This window comes from Mauremys reevesii, linkage group 1 (genome assembly GCF_016161935.1).
Source record: "Mauremys reevesii isolate NIE-2019 linkage group 1, ASM1616193v1, whole genome shotgun sequence".
Classification (NCBI taxonomy): Eukaryota; Metazoa; Chordata; order Testudines; family Geoemydidae; genus Mauremys; species Mauremys reevesii.
Genome location: NC_052623.1, coordinates 66,259,301 through 66,280,074, shown reverse-complemented (window position 1 = coordinate 66,280,074; position 20,774 = coordinate 66,259,301). Strand labels below are relative to the sequence as shown.

The following is a 20,774-nucleotide window of genomic DNA, read 5'->3' as shown; positions in this document are numbered from 1 at the left end:
AAAGGGTTCTCCCAATCCCAAACGACCAAGCCCCAGACCCAGGTCAGTATACAAATCAGATCTTACCCACAAATCACGCTGTTGCCAACCCTTTAGAATCTAAAATCTAAAGGTTTATTCATAAAAGGAAAAAGATAATAGATGAGAGCTAAAATTGGTTAAATGGAATTAATTACATACAATAATGGCCTAATTCTTGGTTCAGGCTTGTAGCAGTGGTGGAATAAACTGCAGGTTCAAATCAAGTCTTTGGAATACATCCACAGCTGGGATGGGTTATTCAGTCCTTTGTTCAGAGCTTCAGTTTGTAGCAAGGTTCCTCAGAAGACCAAATGGAGGGGTTTTTATGGCCTTTTATATTCTCTGCCCCTTTTGTTCTTACTGTGGAAAATTACAGCAGCAAGATGGAGTCTAGAGTCACATGGGCAACTCAGTTTGCAGGCCGATGCCATTGTTTACATGTTAGTTTGAACGTTCGCAAGAAAGCTCGGATGTGGATTGGCGTCTATTAAAGTTCATTGTCAGTTAAGTGTTTCTTGATTTGGCACTTACTGAGAATAGTTCTTCTCAAGAAGCTGACCAAATACTTCACTGAGGCTACTTAGAATCAAAACACATTAAGAAACAAGTACATTGCCAATATTCATAACTTCAACTACAAAAATGATACACACATAAAGATAGCATAATCATAACCAGCAAATCATAACCTTTCCATAGACACCTTACAGGACCTCCTTTGTACAAGATTTGGTGCAACTATAGGACCTTGGTTGCAACAATGATCTATACGGTCACAGTTCATGTCAACAACGTCACAGTGAGAACTTGGACAAGAAAAACACAGCTCCTGACCCGCCACAGTCTTGAAACCTTGCAAATTCATCAATGAGTTGGTGAACAATGACTTCCTTTTTCTCATGAAGCCTCTCCTATCCCACAATCCATTTGCATCAAACCTTATGTCAACTGGTATAGAATTAGCTCCTGACTCAAAATTCTCTTTCAAGAATGGGATTCTCATGTTTAAGGACTGGATCTATGACCCAGATGGTGAACCATGCCTAGCAATACTCTGTCCCCCGACTGGCAAATTCAGCTACTGGAAAACAATGAAGCTGGTCTTTCAATATTTCTGATGGTTAAAACTACATTTGTCCATTGAGTCCTACATCAACTCTTGTGAGGTCTGAGCTCAGATGAAGACCCCCTGCACCAAACACTCTGGTGCTCTGATTCCACTGCTAATTCCATCTCAGCCTTGTTGTCCATCTCCCTGGATTTTATTGTTGACCTCCGCAATTCTCAAGGCTGCACAGCAGTGATAGTTGTTGTCGACCTGCTTACAAAAATGTCTCATTTCATGCCCTGTCTTAAAATTCCTACCATGGAAGTAACAGCCCAACTGTTTTTCAAATTTGTCTTCAGACTCCATGGCCTACCATCTAATATTATATCTGACTGAGGATCACAGTTTGTTTCACACTTCTGACAGGAGTTGTTCAAGTTCCTGCATGCTGAACTACATGCTTCTTCAGCTTATGCCTCCTGACTCATGGACAGACTGAATGAGTGAACCAAACTCTGGAACAATACCATCACTGCTTTATTAACTATCAACAGAATAACTGGGTTTCCCTCCTTCTCTTTGCTGAATACATGTACAATAATTCCGACCACTGAGCAAGCTGCCAGAGTCCTTTTTATGCCAACTTCAGTTCCTACCCTTGGTTTCACCCATTCATGCCACAAGCCTCCTATGTATCTCCAACCTCTGATCTAGTCAAACACCTTCACTGTAGCCAGGAAGAATTGAAAACTCACCTAAAATAAGCTACAAGAGATTCCAAGTGTTTTGCTGACCTTCACTGGAAGGCAACCCCTTGAATCACAGTTGGAGATAAAGTATCGCTCTCAGCACAATACCTTGATTCTACCTGGCCTTCAAGGAAGTTGGACGCTGACATCTTGGCCCACTCCAGGTCAATCAGCAGATCAACCCAGTGGTCTTCAAACTCCAACTGCCTGGGGTGATGAAAATGCTCCTGGTATTCCACATCTCCCTGCTGAAAAAGGACACTGACAACTCCTTCCCCAGATGAGTACAACAGCCATCTCTACCCATCATGGTCCGGGGCATGAGGAACACATGGTGAAGCAGATCTTGGACTCAAATTCATGTATCGTGTTGATTGGAAGGGTTATGGTCAGATGATCATTTGTGAGCACCAGCTGACAACATACATGCACTCAACCTGCTTTGAGAGTACCATCCGTCACACCCCGAGAAGCCCGCTTTAAAGACTCTTGGTAGGTGTCTTTGGGTGGTGGTGGTGGGGTAATGTAAAGCCTCTGAGCTTGATAAGTGCTGCTGAGCCTCCTGAGTCATCCCTGAGGGTGCTTATCTGAGGACTCCACATCAATCAGCCAGGGCTCAGCCAATCCACAGCCACTCTAGTCTGCTCAATTTTGCTATCTCCCTAGAAGTGTCACTGGAAGCTTGGAAGTTCTAACAGACTGCTCCTGTTCCAGCCCCAGTCTGTTCCTTTGCCTGCTCCTGTTCCAGCTCCAGCCGTGTCTCAACCCTGTTCTTGATTCCTGCTCTGATACCTGGCTGCTGTCCCCAGCCCGACGATTAGGCCTGACCATCCAGGCTGCTTCAACCACTTGGCCTGACCATCCACCTCTCATTTTCTGACAAAACCTGAACCCAAGATGGAAAACTCAGCACTTGATGAAGAGGGAAACCAGCTACAGTTGTCAGTTTTTCATTGCTGACAACCCCACATGTAAGAAGTTTGATTCAGACAGAAACTGACTAATTCTTGTCAGTTTTCCTCTGCAATCTGCTGCTCTTCCAGGTGTAAACCCTTGCTGCTGTGGTTGCTGAAACCCGCAGGGATGAAAAGTAGAAGGGAGGGGAAAAAAGAGAAAAAATAGGACAGAAAAAAGCTGAAAGATAAAGGGGCAATGGAAATGCAGAGAGGACAAAGAAGAAACACAAAAGTAGAGGAGGAAAAGACAACTAGAGAAAGATAAAAACAGGAGAGCCCAGGATCTGGAAAACTTTGTGTTGTTTGTTGCAGCACATTCTGATGTGTGTGTCTTTGTGTATGTGCTTTACACTTTACATAACCAACATGCTTCTCCCATCACTGGAAGTTACAGAGTTAGCTAAAGATTCAATGTGAAACCAAAAATAAAACCACAAAGGACATGCATAATCACACATGAATTTTCACTCAAAACTCCAAATCCTATATTTAAACTATAGAAGTAGAGTAAATATAACATTCTATAAAATACAGTGATTATAATATGTAAAATGCACTTATTTCTCTCCTGGCTTTCCAGCAGTCTTTTTGGATTCACTCCACCCTACTCCCAGGACAAATATCTACCCATCTTTCTGCCAGCTGACTCAGTTTCTCTGGTGTTGGCCTCTTCTCAGTCTCCACCTCCAAAGTGACTCCAACTGCTGGCTCATACACAGTATTTTGCTGTGTCTCAGTCCCCACCCATTGTTAGCCACTTCCTCTGTAAATCTTACACATCTTCCTTGCCTCTTTACCTTGCAGCTGATTTTCTCTGTTAAACATTTTGTGATATTGGATATTAAGGATGCTACAGAAAAATAAAACCCCTGGTTTTGTTTGGTTTGACTAAAATAGCAGTAGATGGTTTCTCAACCTTACTGTTGCACTTGTATTTTGCATGGGTTTTCCTTTTACAAACAAACAAATGAGAATAAAATCTGAACTATTCAGCTTCCAGATGTTAGCATTGCATTGATTCACAGCTGGCAAGCATGTGGAATTAATCATTTCCTTGATCTAAAGAGATTTAGTTTGATGCTTCCTGAACCCACTCACTAACCAAAGTTCCCTGTGCCCCTCCATTGTTAACCAAAACCTCTCCAGACTTTGGACAGTATGAAATTTTTAGATTGCAGTTTTAACGCGGCCCCAGTTTCAGATAGTCTGTGCTAACTTCTCTTTGAATCTAGAAACTGATTTTCTTTGTATCTCTGGGGTAGGAATAGGAGGAAATTCTCAGGCTTTTAAAGGTCCCACTGTAGGCAGCTATATTCAAGGGTTAAATGGGGGAGGGAGGGAAAGTACTTGTCTGGGCTCCACCCACAAACTAACCTCCATTGAACCCAGATGATAAAACTAGAAGCTCCTCAGATAGACCAGATCCTCATAATAATTCTTTCTTGCATTCTCTGCATGCAGAGACACCAGCTGATCATGCAAACAGGGATTCTTTGAGGGAAGTTCTATGGCCTGAGTTATAAAGTAGGTCTGACTAGAAGATCATAGTGGTCCCTTCTAACTTTAGAATCTATGAACCTATGCCTTCTCCTTTGAACAGCTGTGGAACAGGGTTGCCATTGAAATCACCATTATTAGGCTCCAGACTGTACCCCCAATGAGATGAATAAAGGCAATTTAGTGTTCCCAGAGTTATTATTTCAGGCTGTCTGCAGAGTCAGCTATACATTGCTCCACTGGTTACATTTGGGCCACAATTTGAAAGCTTTCTGTCACAACCATGAAGATTAGAGAATTAGGACTAGATTTGGTACCTCACCGCCACTCCTTTGGCACAACTTCTGCAGCACAAGAAAGCCCTTTAGCTACCATGGGCATTTCCCCAGTGTGAGGGAGTCCCTGGAGAAACCAGAGTAGCCAGCCATTCTGCCAGCTTCACCCCCAGACCAAGTGTAGGTGGGAATGTGGATGGCATGTTTAGAGCACAACACAAACTGGTAATCCTTGACTGACAATATGTAGTCCCATGGATAGCCACTGGTGGGTTAAAGCATCTTAAGGGTTTTCCAAGCTATCCTGGACCTGTTTTGGGACAGGCCAGAGAACTGGGGAGAAATAACTGGCACTCTGATGCCCTCCCCCCACCAAAAATACCCCTCACAGCAGGAGAAAATCTAGGCCTTGATTTGTAATAAACAAAAGCTGAAAATTTGGAGCACAAGATGCCCCATCAAGGAATAGCAGTGGCTTATGGAGCTGCCACTTGCCAACCTCTCTGGACCGCAGCTTGCAGCCCTTGTGTGTGCTAAAAACACTATGTCAACAACAGAAACTTCAGCAGGAGGACTAGAGATACTGCAGAAAATGGTGATTTGAAAGTCAACCTAAAAATTATAATCTTAGATTTGTTACAGAAAAAGATTACGCCTCATCAAGTACCGTAGTTTATTATGACAGCACACACAGCGTTTATTGTACAACAAACACACACCTCATCTTATTCTTTACAAAGAAGACTAAAAAGCTGATAAATGCTTATAACAGAAAGAAAGGATCTCTTTGAGACTGCTTACATTTCAGTGCCTCCAAATATATTTAAAACTAAGGCACTGCTTTGGGTTACCTTTCAGCAGTAAAAAGGCACCTTTTTTTCCTTAAAAAATCTTGACATCTTTCTTGCAAAATAATATTTAATTATCCAGCTTAACAGAGGAAAGATGCATCTTATTTGAAAAGAAATCAGAGGCATTTTTAAGTGAACAACATACTTTAGGAAGCAGACTGAGATCCTGTGTGTTCAAAATTAGTTTAACTTCTCTGTCAATTAGAGCAGAATCCAGGATTTGCTGATCCTATACTACACATATTTTAATTCAGACTACATTAATGACTCAGTACAAAATTGGAATCTCAGAATGTTTGCTGCTAGAAAAGTTCATCTGTAGTTTTTGGAAACCTGAAGCACAGATCTATTTGTTAATATTTCAGAGCAGTAAACCAAAGGAATAATAATTTCACACACACACACACAAAACCTAGTGTCCCCTCCAAGAAACTGAAATCCTACCATTCAAAACTAAATTAGCCTTTCCTGCTGCTTGTAATTTACTATCAGCATTTTTAACATGTGACTCCCTTTGACAGTGCTTTCAACAAAGATGAAGATTTATAAACACAGAGAAGCCATTTATTGCTTTAAGAAGAACTTTCTTTGCAAATTAAAGATGAAACCAAATGGTGACAGAAAGACTGTTTGAAATTATAATGCATCTTTCAATTTTAAGAGGAAAGTGTTTTTCTTTATGCCATTTTTGGACTAGAAAATGTTATTCACATTAAATTGTTCCTTGTCCCTCTCACCAATGTAGAGGTACATTAATACTGCACTGGGCATGTCAGGACTTCTGTTATAAATCTTTTTTGTCAGAGATTTATAACTCAACTGTAAAAATGTGTTCCAGACTGAAAATTGGCACCGAGGTCCCAGTTCAATGATATACAATGGATTTAGTACTTTATCCAATAAGAAAAAAAAAATCAATTTTGCAGTTTTTACCTGTAGGAGTTTTCCAAAAAAAAGAGAAGGGGTCAAATTAATTGGTGACTTTAAAAGAATAAGCAATACATGTGGGGTTTAAATGGGTCAAAAAATGTGTAAGTAGCATAAACTGTACTGATCTGGCATTCTCTGTGTGTACATATTGAGTATGGTTATTTAGACTTTCAAAAGGCCTTTGACAAGAAGCTGCTAAAGAAACTTTGCAGTCATCGTCTGAGAAGAAAAATACTGCCATAACAAACTGGCTAAGACACTGTTTCTCAAACTGGGGTAGCTGCTTGTATAGGGAAAGCCCCTGGCAGGCCGGGCCAGTTTGTTTATCCGTCCCATCCGCAGGTCCATCCAGTCACGGCTCCCACTGAACATGGTTCGTCGCTGCAGGCCAATGGGGGCTGCTGGAAGCGGCGGCCAGTAAGTCCCTCAGCCCGCGCCGCTTCCAGCAACTCCCATTGGCCTGGAGCAGTGAACCGCGGCCAGTGGGAGCCACAATCGGCCGGACCTGCAGATGGGGCAGGTAAACAAACTGGCCCAGCTCGCCAGGGGCTTTCCATACACAAGCGGAGATCCCAGTTTGAGAAACACTGGGCTAACAGAAAACAAAGAGCAGGAATAAATGGTCAGTTTTCATGCTGGCAAAAGTTTGGCAGTGGGGTGCTACAAGATTTGATGTATTTGTTCATCATCAGGATCATCATCATGTTCGCATTACGCCTCTGGCATTTAGAGCAGCAACTCCTGTCTGTTTCTGGCAAGTCTTTCAATGGTTCCCCAGCTGTGCCCCAGGTTAAGGTATTTATTAATGATAATGAAAAGAGGGTGAGCAATGTGGTGGCAAAATTTGCTGATGGCACAACATTATTTAATTGTGAGGCAAATGGGTAACATAATGACAAATAAAATTCTCTGCCATGTGCATTTGTCACCACTGAATAATTTGAACTACTCATATACTTTACTGAGTTCTAAATGAATGATATCCTCTTACAAGAAGGACCTGAGCATCACTGGGCACAGCTCAATGAAGACCTCTGCTTTATGTGCAGCACTGGGTGACAAAAAAGCAAATAAGATTCCAAGGCCAAAAGGGACAATTGTGATGATCTACTCTGACCTCCTGTGTAACACAAGCCATAGACCAGGGGTTGGCAACCTTTGGCACGCGGCTTGCCAGGGCTGGGCCGATTTGTTTACCTACCATGTCCGCAGGTTCAGCCGATCGCAGCTCCCACTGGCTGCAGTTCGCTGTCCCAGGCCAATGGGGGCTGCATGAAGCGGCGCAGGCGAGGGATGTGCTGGCCGTGGCTTCTCGCCACCCCCATTCGCCTGGTGCAGTGAACGACAACCAGTGGGAGCCACGATTGGCCGAACCTGTGGATGCAGCAGGTAAACAAACTGGCCTGGCCAGCCAGGGTGCTTACCCTGGCGAGCCGTGTGCCAAAGGTTTCCGATCCCTGCCATAGACCTTCCTCAAAATAATTCCTAGAGCAGATCTTTCAGAAAAACATCCAATCTTGTTTCAACAATTGCCAGTGCTCCACCATGTCCCTTGTTACATTGGTCCAGTGTAGTACTCTCCTTGTGAAAAATGTACACTCTATCTCTAGTCTGAATGTGTCTAGCTTCAGCTTCCGGCCTTTGGATCATGCTATAGCGTCTCTGCTAGACTAAGAGACCATTAGCAAATATTTGTTCTCCATGCAGGTACTTACAGACTACAGTCAAGTCACCCCTTAATCTTTCCTTTGTTAAGCAAAATAACTTGAGTTCCTTGAGTCTATCACTATAAGGCAGGGGTAGGCGACCTCTGGCACGCGGCTCACCACGGTAAGTGCCCTGGCGGGCTGGACCAGTTTGTTTACCTGCCGTGTCGGCAGGTTTGGCCGATCGTGGCTCCCACTGGCCATGGTTTGCCGTCCCAGGCCAATGGGGGTGCCAGGAAGGTATGTTTTCCAATCTTTTAATCATTCTCATGGCTCTTCTCTGATCCCTCTGCTAGGGCCGGCTTCAGGAACTGAGGGGCCCGACTTGGCGGTGGTCCGGGTCATCGGCGGCACTTCGGTGGCAGATCCTACTCGCTCTGGGTCTTCTGCTGCACTGAAGGATCCGCTGCTGAAATGCTACTGAAGACCTGGAGTGAGTGAAGGACCTGCCACCGAAATGCCACCGAAGACCTGGACCGCCGCCAGGTGAGTAAAAATTAAAAAGTTAGGCGCTCTTCCTTAGGGCACGGGGCCCTCTTAGGCGTGGGGCACGATTCAGGGGAATGGGGGGAATCGGCCTAAAGCCGGCCCTGCCCTCTGCAATTTATTAACATCCTTCTTGAATTGTGGACACCAGAGCTGGAAATAATATTCCAGCAATCGTCACACTGGTGTCAGATACAGAAGTAAAATACCCTGTGTAATCCTACTAGAGATTCCTCTGTTTGTACATCCAAGGATGGCATTAGCTCTTTTGGCCACAACATCACACTGGGAGCTTGTGTTCAGCTGATTTATCCATAATGACTCCTGAATCTTTTTCAGGATCACTGCTTCCCATGAGAGAGTCCCCCATACTGTAAGTATGGCCTACATCCTTTGTTCCTTGATGCATACATATATACTTAGCCATATTAAAACATTTATGTCTGCTTGTGCCCAGTTTACCAAGTGATTCAGATCACTCTGAATCAGTGCCCTGTCCTCTTCATTATTTACCGCTCCCGCAATTTTTGTTTCATCTGCAAACTTTATCAGTGATGATTTTATGTTTTCTTCCAGGTCATTGATAAAATGTTAAATAGCATAGGGCTAAGAACTGACCCCTGCACGACCCTTCTAGAGACCACTCACTCAATGATGATTCTCCATTTCCATTTTGAGAGCTATCACTTAGCCAAATTTTAATCTATTTAACAAAATGCTGGCATGCATAAGGAGTTGGATGAAGAAAAATACGGTAAATATTATAGGGCTATTATATAAATCAAAGGTATGTCCTAATCAGGAATACTGCATTAGTTCAGGCGACCCTGTCTCTAAAAAGGATAATGTAAAATTAGAGGGTGTTCAGAGAAGGGCAATGAATATGTGCTCCTATGTGGTGGGTCCTTTGACTGGCTGGCCAGAAGAAAAGGGATTGTTGCCCCAGTAAGGGCTCCTTTTGCTATTTGTGGCAAAGGGGAAAGGAGGGGAAGGTTTACCTGAATGGGGCCAGGAGGAAGAGGAAGTGGCTAGACTAGGGGTGCGTGCGTGCGTGCATGTGTGTGTGTATGTGTGTGTGTGTGAGAGAGAGAGAGAGAGAGAGACACCCCTGCCCTACCAGGTGAGTAGAGAAGGAGGGATATTTATATCCTGGGCAGTTCTGGAGAAGCCTTCTCTCACTGGGATGAGGCAGTCGTCACCCATGCTCCCACCCAAAGGGTCAGAGTAGAACCAGGCTTCTTCATGATCCGTTGTGGGCATTACACTAATCAGCGTCTTCTTGGGGCTGGGAAGGAATTTTCCTTTCACCACCAGACTGGCTGAGGCGGGGTGGGTTTTTTCACCTCCCCCCACGGTGGCGCAGGGAGCCTAGGTTAAAATGTCACACTTAGTAACTGAAAACGTGGTAGATGTCCAGCGCAGGCACTAGTTCTGGAAGGAATACAGCAAGCAGATAAAATGGATTGGAAGTGGACTTAGAGGAAAGCTAGGGAAGGAGTGAGACAGGATTCCTAACATCTGGTACAGCAGGGAGCCAACACCCTTTCCTTTTCAGCTCCCTTAACACTTAAATGAGGGGAGGGCAGCAGGCTGGCTGGGACCAGGTTGGAAATGGGTAGGGCTGATGACAGCCCCCGAAGCAGGAGGAAATGATACAGGTCAATTAACTGTACAATTTACTGCTATTTTAGGTGAATAAAGTTGCAGCCCCATTAAACCCCTTCCAATGCCCGCTGTCTTTCCTCCAGCATGGCTGGTCAATGGTTAGAGGCATGGAAAGAAGTTCATATGAGGAGAGATTGAAAAGGCAAAACCTAACAGGAGACATGACAAAATGATGAATGGCAGAGAGAAGGTAGATGCGGAATTTCTATTCACGCTGTCTCAATACAGAAACTAGGAGTTCTCTGATGAAACAGAAAAGTGGCAAATTCAGAACTGAAAACAGGAAATATTTCTTCACACAACTCACAATTGTTCTGTGGAAAGCCTTGCTACAGAATATCACTGAAGCCAAGAATTCCCCAAAGGATTAGATTAGACCTTTATATAGACAACAAGAATACCCAGAGTTGTGATAATATATTAAAGAATAAACAAGAGTTTTGGAAGGGATGTACATTTCAATGCTTTGGAGTATCAGCCAACCTCTAACTATTGGGATTCGGGTGAAACTTTGACGTCATGGGGGCAGGTTACCCCATAGCTGCCTACTGCAGGGTTCCCCCTAATTTCCTCTGAAGTATCTAGTATGGGCCACTGCTGGAGACAAGATGCTGGGCTAAAGGGACCACTGGTATGATCCAGGATGGCAATTCTTATGATCCTGATTTACATGCGAAAGTTGTACAGGAGCCAGAGATCTAACTGAGCCCTAGATCTTTGTTGTGTTTGATGTCAAAAGTGTTGTCAGTGCTCAGCACAGCACAAGTAAATTCTTTGTTCTGAAAAGTAAAGTCAAAAGTCCTCAGTCACTGTAGGAGCCAGATACAGTCAGTGCAGTGGAAGACTAACTTCATGATGGTAAACATGAATTTGACCCATGTGATGGCAGTAGCTTTTTTAAAACAGGATTTATGCTACGTTGTACATTAGCATGGGAGGGGGAGAATTTAGGGTTAAGTTCCCTACCATGTTAAATTTACATCTTAGCGTTGTTAAGCTAGCATTGAGATATACTGACACAGACTGACTATTCACTAGACTGGTCTTGTCTAATAAATGTAAAATGGGGATTGGGCCACAATTTAAAAATTCAAAACGCAAGAAAAGGAGGGTGAGATTCACTCATTGTCTGGGCGTACAACCAGGGAAAGAGATAAAGAAGAAGAGAATCTTGATTTCACTAACACATGAGATGAGTCTTACATTCTTGGCCATTAGCATTTGAAAGAATTCATTAGGATTTTTGTGACTTAAAATTTTAAGAGTAGCCTTCTATCCTTTTTTTGTCTTTTGTCTAATAAGTTTCCAGCTTAGCCAGACAGGACAAATCAAACTTTGTGACACTTTGCCAAGACCAGAGTGGCTAAATAAAAACAACATCTGAGCAGCCAGTTTCTAGTAAAAGCTTGTTGCGTCTGGAATAGCTAATTAGTTCTTGCCCTATGTGCTGTGACTATGATTTTCCAATAACTGAACACTAAGTGTCAGAGCCAGAAAGTAGATTTTCTTATTGTTTGCTATTCATTTCTTTCTGACCATATGTTGGTGAAATATTTTTCACCCAAAATGCACAAGTGGTATATAAAGTTCTGAAAAACTCTCCTTTGGATACATCAGCCATCGTATTTGAATTTGTCCATTGTACAAGGGTTTTACGTGAGATGGAATTTTTCAGAATATACTCACAGTAAGACACTTCACTGTGTGGATCATTTAGTTTACTAAGTGTTGATTTTTCACAACAGTCAAAACTGTTAAAGTCGGTGGGTCAGCGCCTCAATTGTGCCAGAATTGTGCTCTGTGAAGCTGAGGCAAGGAGGGTCGCGGAGGCTTTAAATGATCATTGTGCTCACCCAGTTCCCAAGATTTCTGGGGACTGGTCTGATGCCTGGTGTAATTTCAAGCAGCCTCTGGGCAGCTGCAAGTTTTTTTGGCTTGTGGCACCTCACTAGGGGCTATTACACTGACCGTGCCCTCTTCCAACCTCACACTCCCCCGACGGATGGTACAGTGTCGGCTAAACCATCTCTGCCAGCCAGTTGAGTCTTCAGCCTGACACATTAGGGCAGCTTTCGGGCTCCTTTACACCTCTGATGTGGCACAAAAGGGCCAGAATGGGGCCAATTATACATCTAGAGCACATGTTTTAAAACCAAATTATAAGTTTACAGCTTTGGGCTATTTCTGAACAGTTCCTTTGGTGTCTGTGTTACAACACTGATATTATTGCAGTGCACATACTGAACTGTAGTTTTACATATTTAAATCAAGCATGTGTTATTCAAAGCTTCAAAGAAAAATATACACTAAAATAAAATGATGGCCAGTAGCTTTATGCATTATGGTCATATAAGCATTAAATAGCTGCATGCTCAAAAACATTTAGAATGTGGATATTCCTTATGAGGTGCACACCACTAAATGAGTTATGTTCCTGAGGTACACAAGATAACTCTGGTCTTAAGGCCAGTAATTCATGTCTACTAATTTTATACTCACTTTTCTTAGCATTTCAGCCTGGTTATAGATGTACTTTATTAAACATAGTCAAAGCCACCATGCCCCCCAAAATTAGAATCAGTGTTGTTATGGATTGAAGAAGAAATGTAGGCCCCCTGTCCCACCTCCCACCAAGAGTGGCTCATATAATACAAAATCTTCTTCAATTTAGCTACTTCTGTAATTTATTGAATTTACTCTTCTGAAATACTTTCCCTGGGGCTCGTTAAATTCCAACAGAGTTCTCCTTCATGTTGTAAAATGAATATGAAAGAGCACAGCTACCAAAGCTGGTATTCAGCAGAGCTAAACCACACAGCAATGCTGATTCAAAGGCAAACAAACCATAGCTTATTAGTAGTATTTTCTAATTTAGAGAGAGAGAGAGAGAGAGAAATCACCATCCAGATTGAAATAAATAACATCACATACCTTGGAAAGGGAAAATTCAGGACAACTAGACATGACTGATGCAAGTACTGGTAAAAAAACAAAGCAACCCAACACCTTACTTGAAGTTCTTTCTTGAAATACATTCTACTAATGTATTATAGAGAGCAGAATATTCTAAAATATATACTACAGGCCAAATTTTGCATCACTTCCTTCTACCACTACAATTCCACTGATATTAATAGTCCTGAGAACAGGATTTATCCCATCTTGTACATGAGCAATAAGCAGAATGTATTTACTTACTCAAAGATGTAAGACTCCCATAGTAAGAAAACATTCAATCGTTCTTGTCATTAAGTGCCAAGCAAGCAAGAAAAATGTTCTGAATTATACTATAACCTTGATTCTCTCAACAGCAGAGTGCGAAGCATTTGGAAAAACTTTAACCCAGTGTTCAATATAATTTATACATTTGCAGAAACAGAAATAACAAAACTTTCTATTAACCTTGTAAACGCCTCAGAAATAGCCAGCTATGGTTTTAAAGACTGGTTTGCTTGAGAGATATCCAAAAATTTGATTTATATCTTAAATCCCACAAAAAGCTTTGCTAGGGTGAAGCTTTTATGCACGTAGCAGTGTTAAAGAAACTATCAAAAACAAACAACAAACTTTAGAAGCCTAGGAAATTCAAGAATTAAGGTGGCACTTCCATAATAAGCCATTCAATTTTGAGTTTGCATCAAACACAAACCTACCACTAAAACCTTAGCTTTGCCCCAGACCTCTTTCAACAATGTGGTATTTTTAGATTGACTGAGAAAGATTTGCATGATGTTATTTTTGTAACTTTTTAGTTTATTGTTATTAACATATATGAACTTTTCATACAAGTATTAATGAATCTTAGTCATAACCTGTATTTATCTTTAAAAGACTCATTTGTGTTTGGCCAATCTCTTATCATTATTCATGTACTTACTGTGTTCAGATTCCAAAAATGTAACCATGCATTATAAAATCTACTTGATCCTGACAGAAGGTGCTTTGTCATTTTTTCCATTGAAAAGATTTCTCGGTTGTTATATTTATAGTTCATCTCAAGTAAATCTGACTCTATAGATGAACATAAGTGACCATCACCTAAGAGACTGATGATGAAATTGTTGAATTGATATATGGGCCAACAATCCAACTCTTGTTTATGAGCATCTGGCCAGGGAGGCTATTTGGAAATGTTTTCTGTTGGTAAATGCCAGCAATAATAAATGTTGACGCATACAACAGTACACATCTTTAATTTTTAAGTGTAATGAATGGAGAAATGGAACAATCCATTTAATCTTCATGTATCACGTACCCATGCACTTATATATGCCAACTGTTAGTTTTTAAATGGTCATTAATGATGTAAAATACCTTAAGAAACTATGTTATTATATGTAATTTGTTAATTAACAATCTACAGTGCTTCCACATTTGGAACTTTCAACTCCTGAAAAAAGATGAGGGCACATGTTTGCTTTGAATTTCAAAGTTGTTTTTCCTATGAACCTAATGGCAGATTGTCTACTGAGTATTTGGATGAGTATATGGAATGTGAATCTGTGACAGGGTGAAATTTGAAAGTTTATTACAGCTGCACTGCATGGAGCCAAATTCCACATCACAGTTGCATCATAGTCACTGTACTAGCAGTTGTTGGGCAATGGATGGTTATTGTCTCCCCAACAATCAGATAAAAGTTTTGGCTTTTGTTATCCCAAACAGTGAAGCAGAGTGAAGAAGATGGTGGTCAGTGGACTGCGACACTATAGCTCCTTGTGGACATGCAACCTTAGTTCTGGAATTTTCTAGGTTACTCAAAACACTAATATATGCCTGTAATCTTAATTTCACTTAAACAACCCTTTTTGTCATGGACATTTCCTTTGTTTGTTTTTTAAGAGGTCTTAAGCCCTGACCTAAAACCACATCCCTGCATACCCCATGAGGTCCACAAAAGGGGAACAAAAATCCACCAGACCTTTGGAAGTCCACACAGGGAAGGGGTGGTGGTAAAATCTCCTGCTAGTCCTATCTCCACCCACCATCCTGTGGACGGGAGTGACAATGCTCCAGTCCTCCTAAATTCCACAAACAGGGAGTCCAACTTCTCAGACCCTGTGTAGCTTTTTAGGGAGCTGAGCAACTCTGATGCAGAGCTAGGAGGTGTTTAGGTATGTAGCTCCCTTCCTATCGACTTCCTAATCATGTCTGATGGACTGGAACTCTCATTTTTAGGTTGAGCTGGGCAGGAAAAGGAGGAATAAATATACAAGCAGGAGAGTTGGGGACAACAGAACTGGGAGAACAGTCTCCCTTTCCTTCTAACTGCCACTGCCATCTGCCTGTCTCCTGTGGTCCTCAGCCCTGGTAAAGGTGAGCCAAACAGTAAAGTCTCCTTTCCCTGCTCCCTCTGATCCTACCCCCACTATGAGCCTTAGAAGTACCATAAGCCCCCAACAGCCTTCAACCATCTTCTCCTGTAAGCCTCAGGGGACTCATTAGGAACTCCAAGCCTGCTGTGGGTCTTAGGAGACTCCTGAAATGAACTCTAACAGCTATTTTCTGACCCTATGAGCCTTAGTAATCTCTTTTATGGCCTTCTGAACCTATAGCCCCATAGGAAGGGCTGAATGGTGGCTCCCGTAGTCCCCGCCCACCCCATGAATGTCAGGAGGCTCCTCTGGGCCTGCCCACAGTCTACTGCAAAGCCTCAAACAAGCCCATATTGCCTTGGCAACTTGCAAAGAGATTAAAAATAGGCTCCTTAGCCTCTGACGAGCTTAAATCAATTTGCTGGGGACTAACAATCCTACATAGAGGGTCATGGGGTGGATCCCTAGCAGCCTCTGAAGGCTTGAGGAAATTGGGATCTCAATGGGCATAAGGCTTGAGAGGAATGTGTGACCCTCAAAAACAGAGCCGCCCGGGCGGGGGGGGAGGCAAAGGGGGCAATTTGCCCCAGGCCCCGGGCTCCACAGGGGCCCCCAAGAGAACAGCTGAGGCTCCCGCCTCCGCCCCTCTCCTGGAGCCTTAGCACATCAAGCGGTGTGTCTCCAGCGGGGCCCCTGAGCCCCGCCCCGCTCAGAGCCGTGTGGTGAGGGGGCGGGGCTGTGAGCTGCCTCCAGGCTGAGCTCAGCTCCCTCCGCTCGGCGTGGAGTTCCCAGACCCGCCCCTCACCACGCGGCTCGGAGCAGGACGGAGCTCAGGCCCCGCCGGAGACTCGCTGCAGCTGTTCAGCGATGCGCTGAGGCTTTGGGTGAGGGAGGGAGCCAGGGGTAAGAGGCTGGGGGGGGCGGTCAGGGGCAGGGATTGGGGGTTGGATTGTGGGCATTCCGGGGGAGTGGCTAGGGGTTGGGGCAGACAGGGAGCAGGGGTGGGGTCCCAGGGTGGTGGTTGGGGGGGTGGCGTCTCTGGGGGACAGTGAGGGGACAAGGACCAGGATGGGTCAGGGATTCTGAGGAGGGCAGGAAGTGGGTGGAGGTTGGATAAGGGGCAGAGCCAGGCTGTTTGGGAGGCACAGCCTTCCCTACCCTAAAGCTCATTCAGCAGTTTGAGGCTTGCAGAAGAGCCAAGCTGTTAGCTTTTCTATTAGGGCTACCATCCCTTTCACTTCTCAAATGCCAAATTATAGTCTACATGTAATTTCAGTGCCATAGGGAGATTCATGTCAGGGGAGGGTAGCTTCATTTAAAATTAGCCACTGGGGGGAAGGATCACATGAGAAGAGCATTATCCTTCCCAACCCTACCAAGGGAGACCCCCCTCCCCTGCATTCCCTGAGGCTTCAGAGGGGTTAATTCAGTGGCTCTCAAACTTTGTCCTGGTGACCCTTTCACACAGCAAACCTCTGATGCGACCCCCCCTTTTATAAATTGAAAACTCTTTTTTATATATTTAACACCATTATAAATGCTGGAGGCAAAGCGGGGTTTGAGGTGGAGGCTGACAGCTCACGACCCCCAGTAATAACCTCATGACCCCCTGAGAGGTCCTGACCTCCAGTTTGAGAACCCCTGGATTAATTTAACTTTAGCACCCTGTGTCCATTCACATGCATGTGCTATTTTGAGCATTTCAGTTTTGACAACATAGGCTCATCCCAGATTCTGGAACAAGCTCAAATGCTCAGTTCGTGGAGTATGTACATAAGCTATAGTAAAGAAAAACCCACAGTAACCGTCTCCAGTTTCTGAGGTACCACATGGAGCCAGTCTCTAGGAAACAGATAAATGCATGGAGATTAAGTCCATTAATGGCTATTAGCCAGGATGGATAAGGAATGGTGTCCCTAGCCTCTGTTTCTCAGAGAGTGGAGATGGATGGCAGGAGCGAGATCACTTGATCATTACCTGATAGGTTCACTCCCTCTGGGGCACTTGGCATTGGCCATTGTCAATAGACAGGATACTGGGCAGGATGGCCTTTGGTTTGACCCAGTATGGCTGTTCTTATGTTCTAACCTAAATGAACCCAAATTTATGGAGACAGATATGAGTCAAGAAAGCCAGCAGAGTATCAGAAAACTGGAAAAATCTCTGACTGGATGGGCTCAGGTGTTTGGTCACAAGCTTAGGTGGTTCAAAAGTTTTGGATTTTTTTTTAAGCAGAATTTTTTTTATTGTTTCTTTAAACAATCAAATACAGCAAGCAGCAAATATTTGGCCACACACTTCCGAAACCTCAAACCATATTCAGGTTTTGGCAGACTAATTTCAGCTTTTCAATTAAAAAAACCACAACAAATTTTGAGGAAAGCAGACATTGTCCGTGATTTTTTCTGCTTTTTAAAAACCCCTAGTTTTTGATCCAGAAAAAGTTTTGATGGAAAATATTTGTCCAACCCTTTTAATGAGCTTTAGTGCCTTTTAGCACTAGCTGATGCTGAGAACCAGTGATACCTTGTAAAGAAGTTTTCTCAAAACTGGGTTTGTGCCAAAATGCGGAAGGTTTATTTTTCCCAGGGGCGCCTGTGGAGGGGAGCAAGTGGGGCAATTTGCCGTGGGCCCCGTAAGGGCCCCCAGGAGAATATAGTATTGCAATTTTTTTTATAGAAGGGGCCCCCAAAATTTCTTTGCCCCAGGCCCCCTGAATTCTCTGGGCGGCCCTGCTCAAAAAAGCCTCCTGTGGCTCATGATGAGGGCCACTGAGCCCCACAAGGCTTGGTGGGGGCTCTCTGCTCCAGCAGACCTCAGGAGGCCACTAGAAAGGAGGGAAAAATTTCATTCTCATTATTTCTTCCCCTGCCAAGCCCACTGCTCCTTCCAGTCCCTCAGTGTAGATTCCCAGATCCCTCAAAAGCAGGGTTCCCTTCCTATGGATCTCAGGAGTTCAGAGTAACTGAATGAAAATAAGGAGTTACGGCAGGGGAGCAATACTGTACTTAGGGGGCATTCCCCACCCCCAGTCTTGCTCCCCAGCAGGGGACTCAGGGAATGAAAAACCTCTCCGGCTCCTCAACTGCCTCCTGCTACTCCCTGGAGTTTCCAATGAGGTAAACATAGCTTGCGAGAGCCAACCTGCCACAGCAACATTCCCAATTAAAAAGCTGATAACTTATGAAATCTGCTGTGCTAGGCCCATCTGGTAAACTAGATTTTCTCTTTCTCCTTTCCTTATTTTGTTGTATGGCTGTGGAGAGAGATGAGATGGGGACAGGAGATCTGGTCTCTGAACACCTCAATTTTTAGCACGTCATAATTCATGAGCCCATCTCTAATTCACTTCTACTTACATTAATATGTTCTACCTTGATCCCAGAGCTGACTTTATTTTGAGGCCATGATTTAATTTTGTGATTCTGGGGGGGAAAGGGGAGACACAGAAATTGGGTTTACAGTGGAAGCTCAGTTGCAACCTTAATTGTGGAAAGGCTGCCAGTACACTGTAATTGAATTCCAGATACATTGTACTTTGACATAACTGCGTGGTTAAGAAAAAGATTGGGAAATTTCGTAAAACAAAAAAATATGTTTGGTCTGCAATTCAACTTCCAGGGGAAACTCACTGAAAAGAGATCAGAGAAATATTGCAGAAAGAATAGTTTTATTTAGGGGGGTTATTTCCCCTCCCATGGTATGTACACATGCAAAACAGTGCAAACACACACATAATGACAAGGGTATAATCTCCAAACGTCCATTAAATCCCATTAAAACCCCACTATAAATCACTGAGTTAAAGCTGGTTGTAAGGTAAGGCACACAGTGAAAAAAATACCAGTCTTAAAGGATGTGGTGGGAAAGACCTGCAAAAGTCCAGTTTGATTAAAGTTAAATGAGGATTTAGGTGATGTGGGGCAGGGGGAGAAAAGTAATGTTCACTTATCTGCAAGAATTCTTTAAAGACATTATGGTTATAAATAGGGGAAATAATTGTGGAAGTGCCATACTTGTTTAGATTTACAGAAGTATTTGATGAGATTCCATATCCGACGTTAGTGACTAAGAGTCATCATGAAATAGGAAGTACAGAGTGGCTTCTTCCTCAAGAGATCTATTCCCTATGTTTCCAATTCTGCCATTAAGACACAGGCCTGTGCCTTGAAAAGTGCAGGGTGGCACTGCCTTAGGACACAATTCCACACACAGATAGAGTGCCTCCACTGAGGAATGAATAGAATGCACTTCCCTGAGGAGAGAGAGAGAGAGAGTGTGTGTGTGTGTGTGTGTGTGTGAGAGAGAGAGGGGCCTGGCCAGGGTCCTGCCCTAAGTTCCCTCTAAGCTGTGCAACCATGCAGCAGGCTATAAAGGGCCGTGCCGCCATAGGGGCCAGGAGAGGAGAGAGGTGGGGGGGGGACTGGGAGGGGAGCAAGTTGGGGTATGCAAGGATGCTCCGGGCCTCTTCCCCAGCCCCGGAGCTCCTGCTGCTGGTGGGGAGAGAGGAGCCTCTCTCCTGGAGCTCCGTGCTGCCGGCGGGGAGAATGGGGCCCTCTCTGGAACTCGCTGCTGCCGGCGGGGAGAGGGCTTGGGAGAGTCCTCTGGCCCCAGACCTGGGGCAGCCTGCACCCCAAACTCCGAACCCCTTGGCCCCACCCCCGCCATGCATCACCTCAACAGTGGTGCACGTAATAAAATTCATTCCACACATGGATATAAAAAATTAGAGGGAACATTGCCCCATATCTTCCCCCTTTGAGGTGACTGAAGCACTAAAATGAACTATCTGAGGAAGTCCCTTAGCTCAAGAGAGCGCAAGGGCTGCAAGTGTACCTGTCCCTTGGGGTAAGGGGGCAACACAGGATGTGGGGGAAGGTTTCTGTGCAAGGTGAGGCATAATCTGGCAATATGTGTTCAGAATTGTGTCTGTTTACTTTAGTAACAAAAGCAAAAGGTTTTACAACATTTTACTCTTATTAGCTCTGTAGAGTTACACAGTTGAGAGAAAGAAACCTGGATTCTATTCTGGTTTGTGTATCAGCAGAATTGTTAACACTGCTGAGTCAAATTCTCCATTTTTTTATATGCTTGTGAAATCCCAGAGAAGACAAAGCAGAATTCGGCCTGCAGAATTACTTATCACTGTATTTTACTGATGAAGCATAAATCAGAAGGAATACAAGCTACCCGTCAGATCCCATGATGAGTTTGCAGGGCTGGCAGTACTTCTACACTCAGAACATTTTATATGAAGTTCCTGAAACACAATAAA

At 43.7% G+C, this 20,774-nt stretch overlaps 1 protein-coding gene across 20 annotated transcripts in view; it reads right to left on the bottom strand.

Annotated features, from left to right (window-relative positions):
- The window catches only part of ENOX1 (ecto-NOX disulfide-thiol exchanger 1), a 521,099-nt gene that overhangs the window by 155,841 nt on the left and 344,484 nt on the right, over nt 1-20,774 (bottom strand). Inside the window, exon 1 of one of the 20 annotated variants that reach the window (XM_039485296.1) lies at nt 13,116-13,190. The exons of 18 other annotated variants lie outside the window; for them this stretch is intronic. Coding sequence is in view for 1 of the 2 variants with exons in the window: in XM_039485273.1 (XP_039341207.1) it covers nt 3,402-3,405 (4 nt within the window). In the remaining variant the exon portion in view is untranslated. Of the gene's footprint in view, nt 1-3,401; nt 3,460-13,115; nt 13,191-20,774 lie in introns of those variants that run through there. One more of the 20 variants, XM_039485273.1, reaches the window with a different exon arrangement.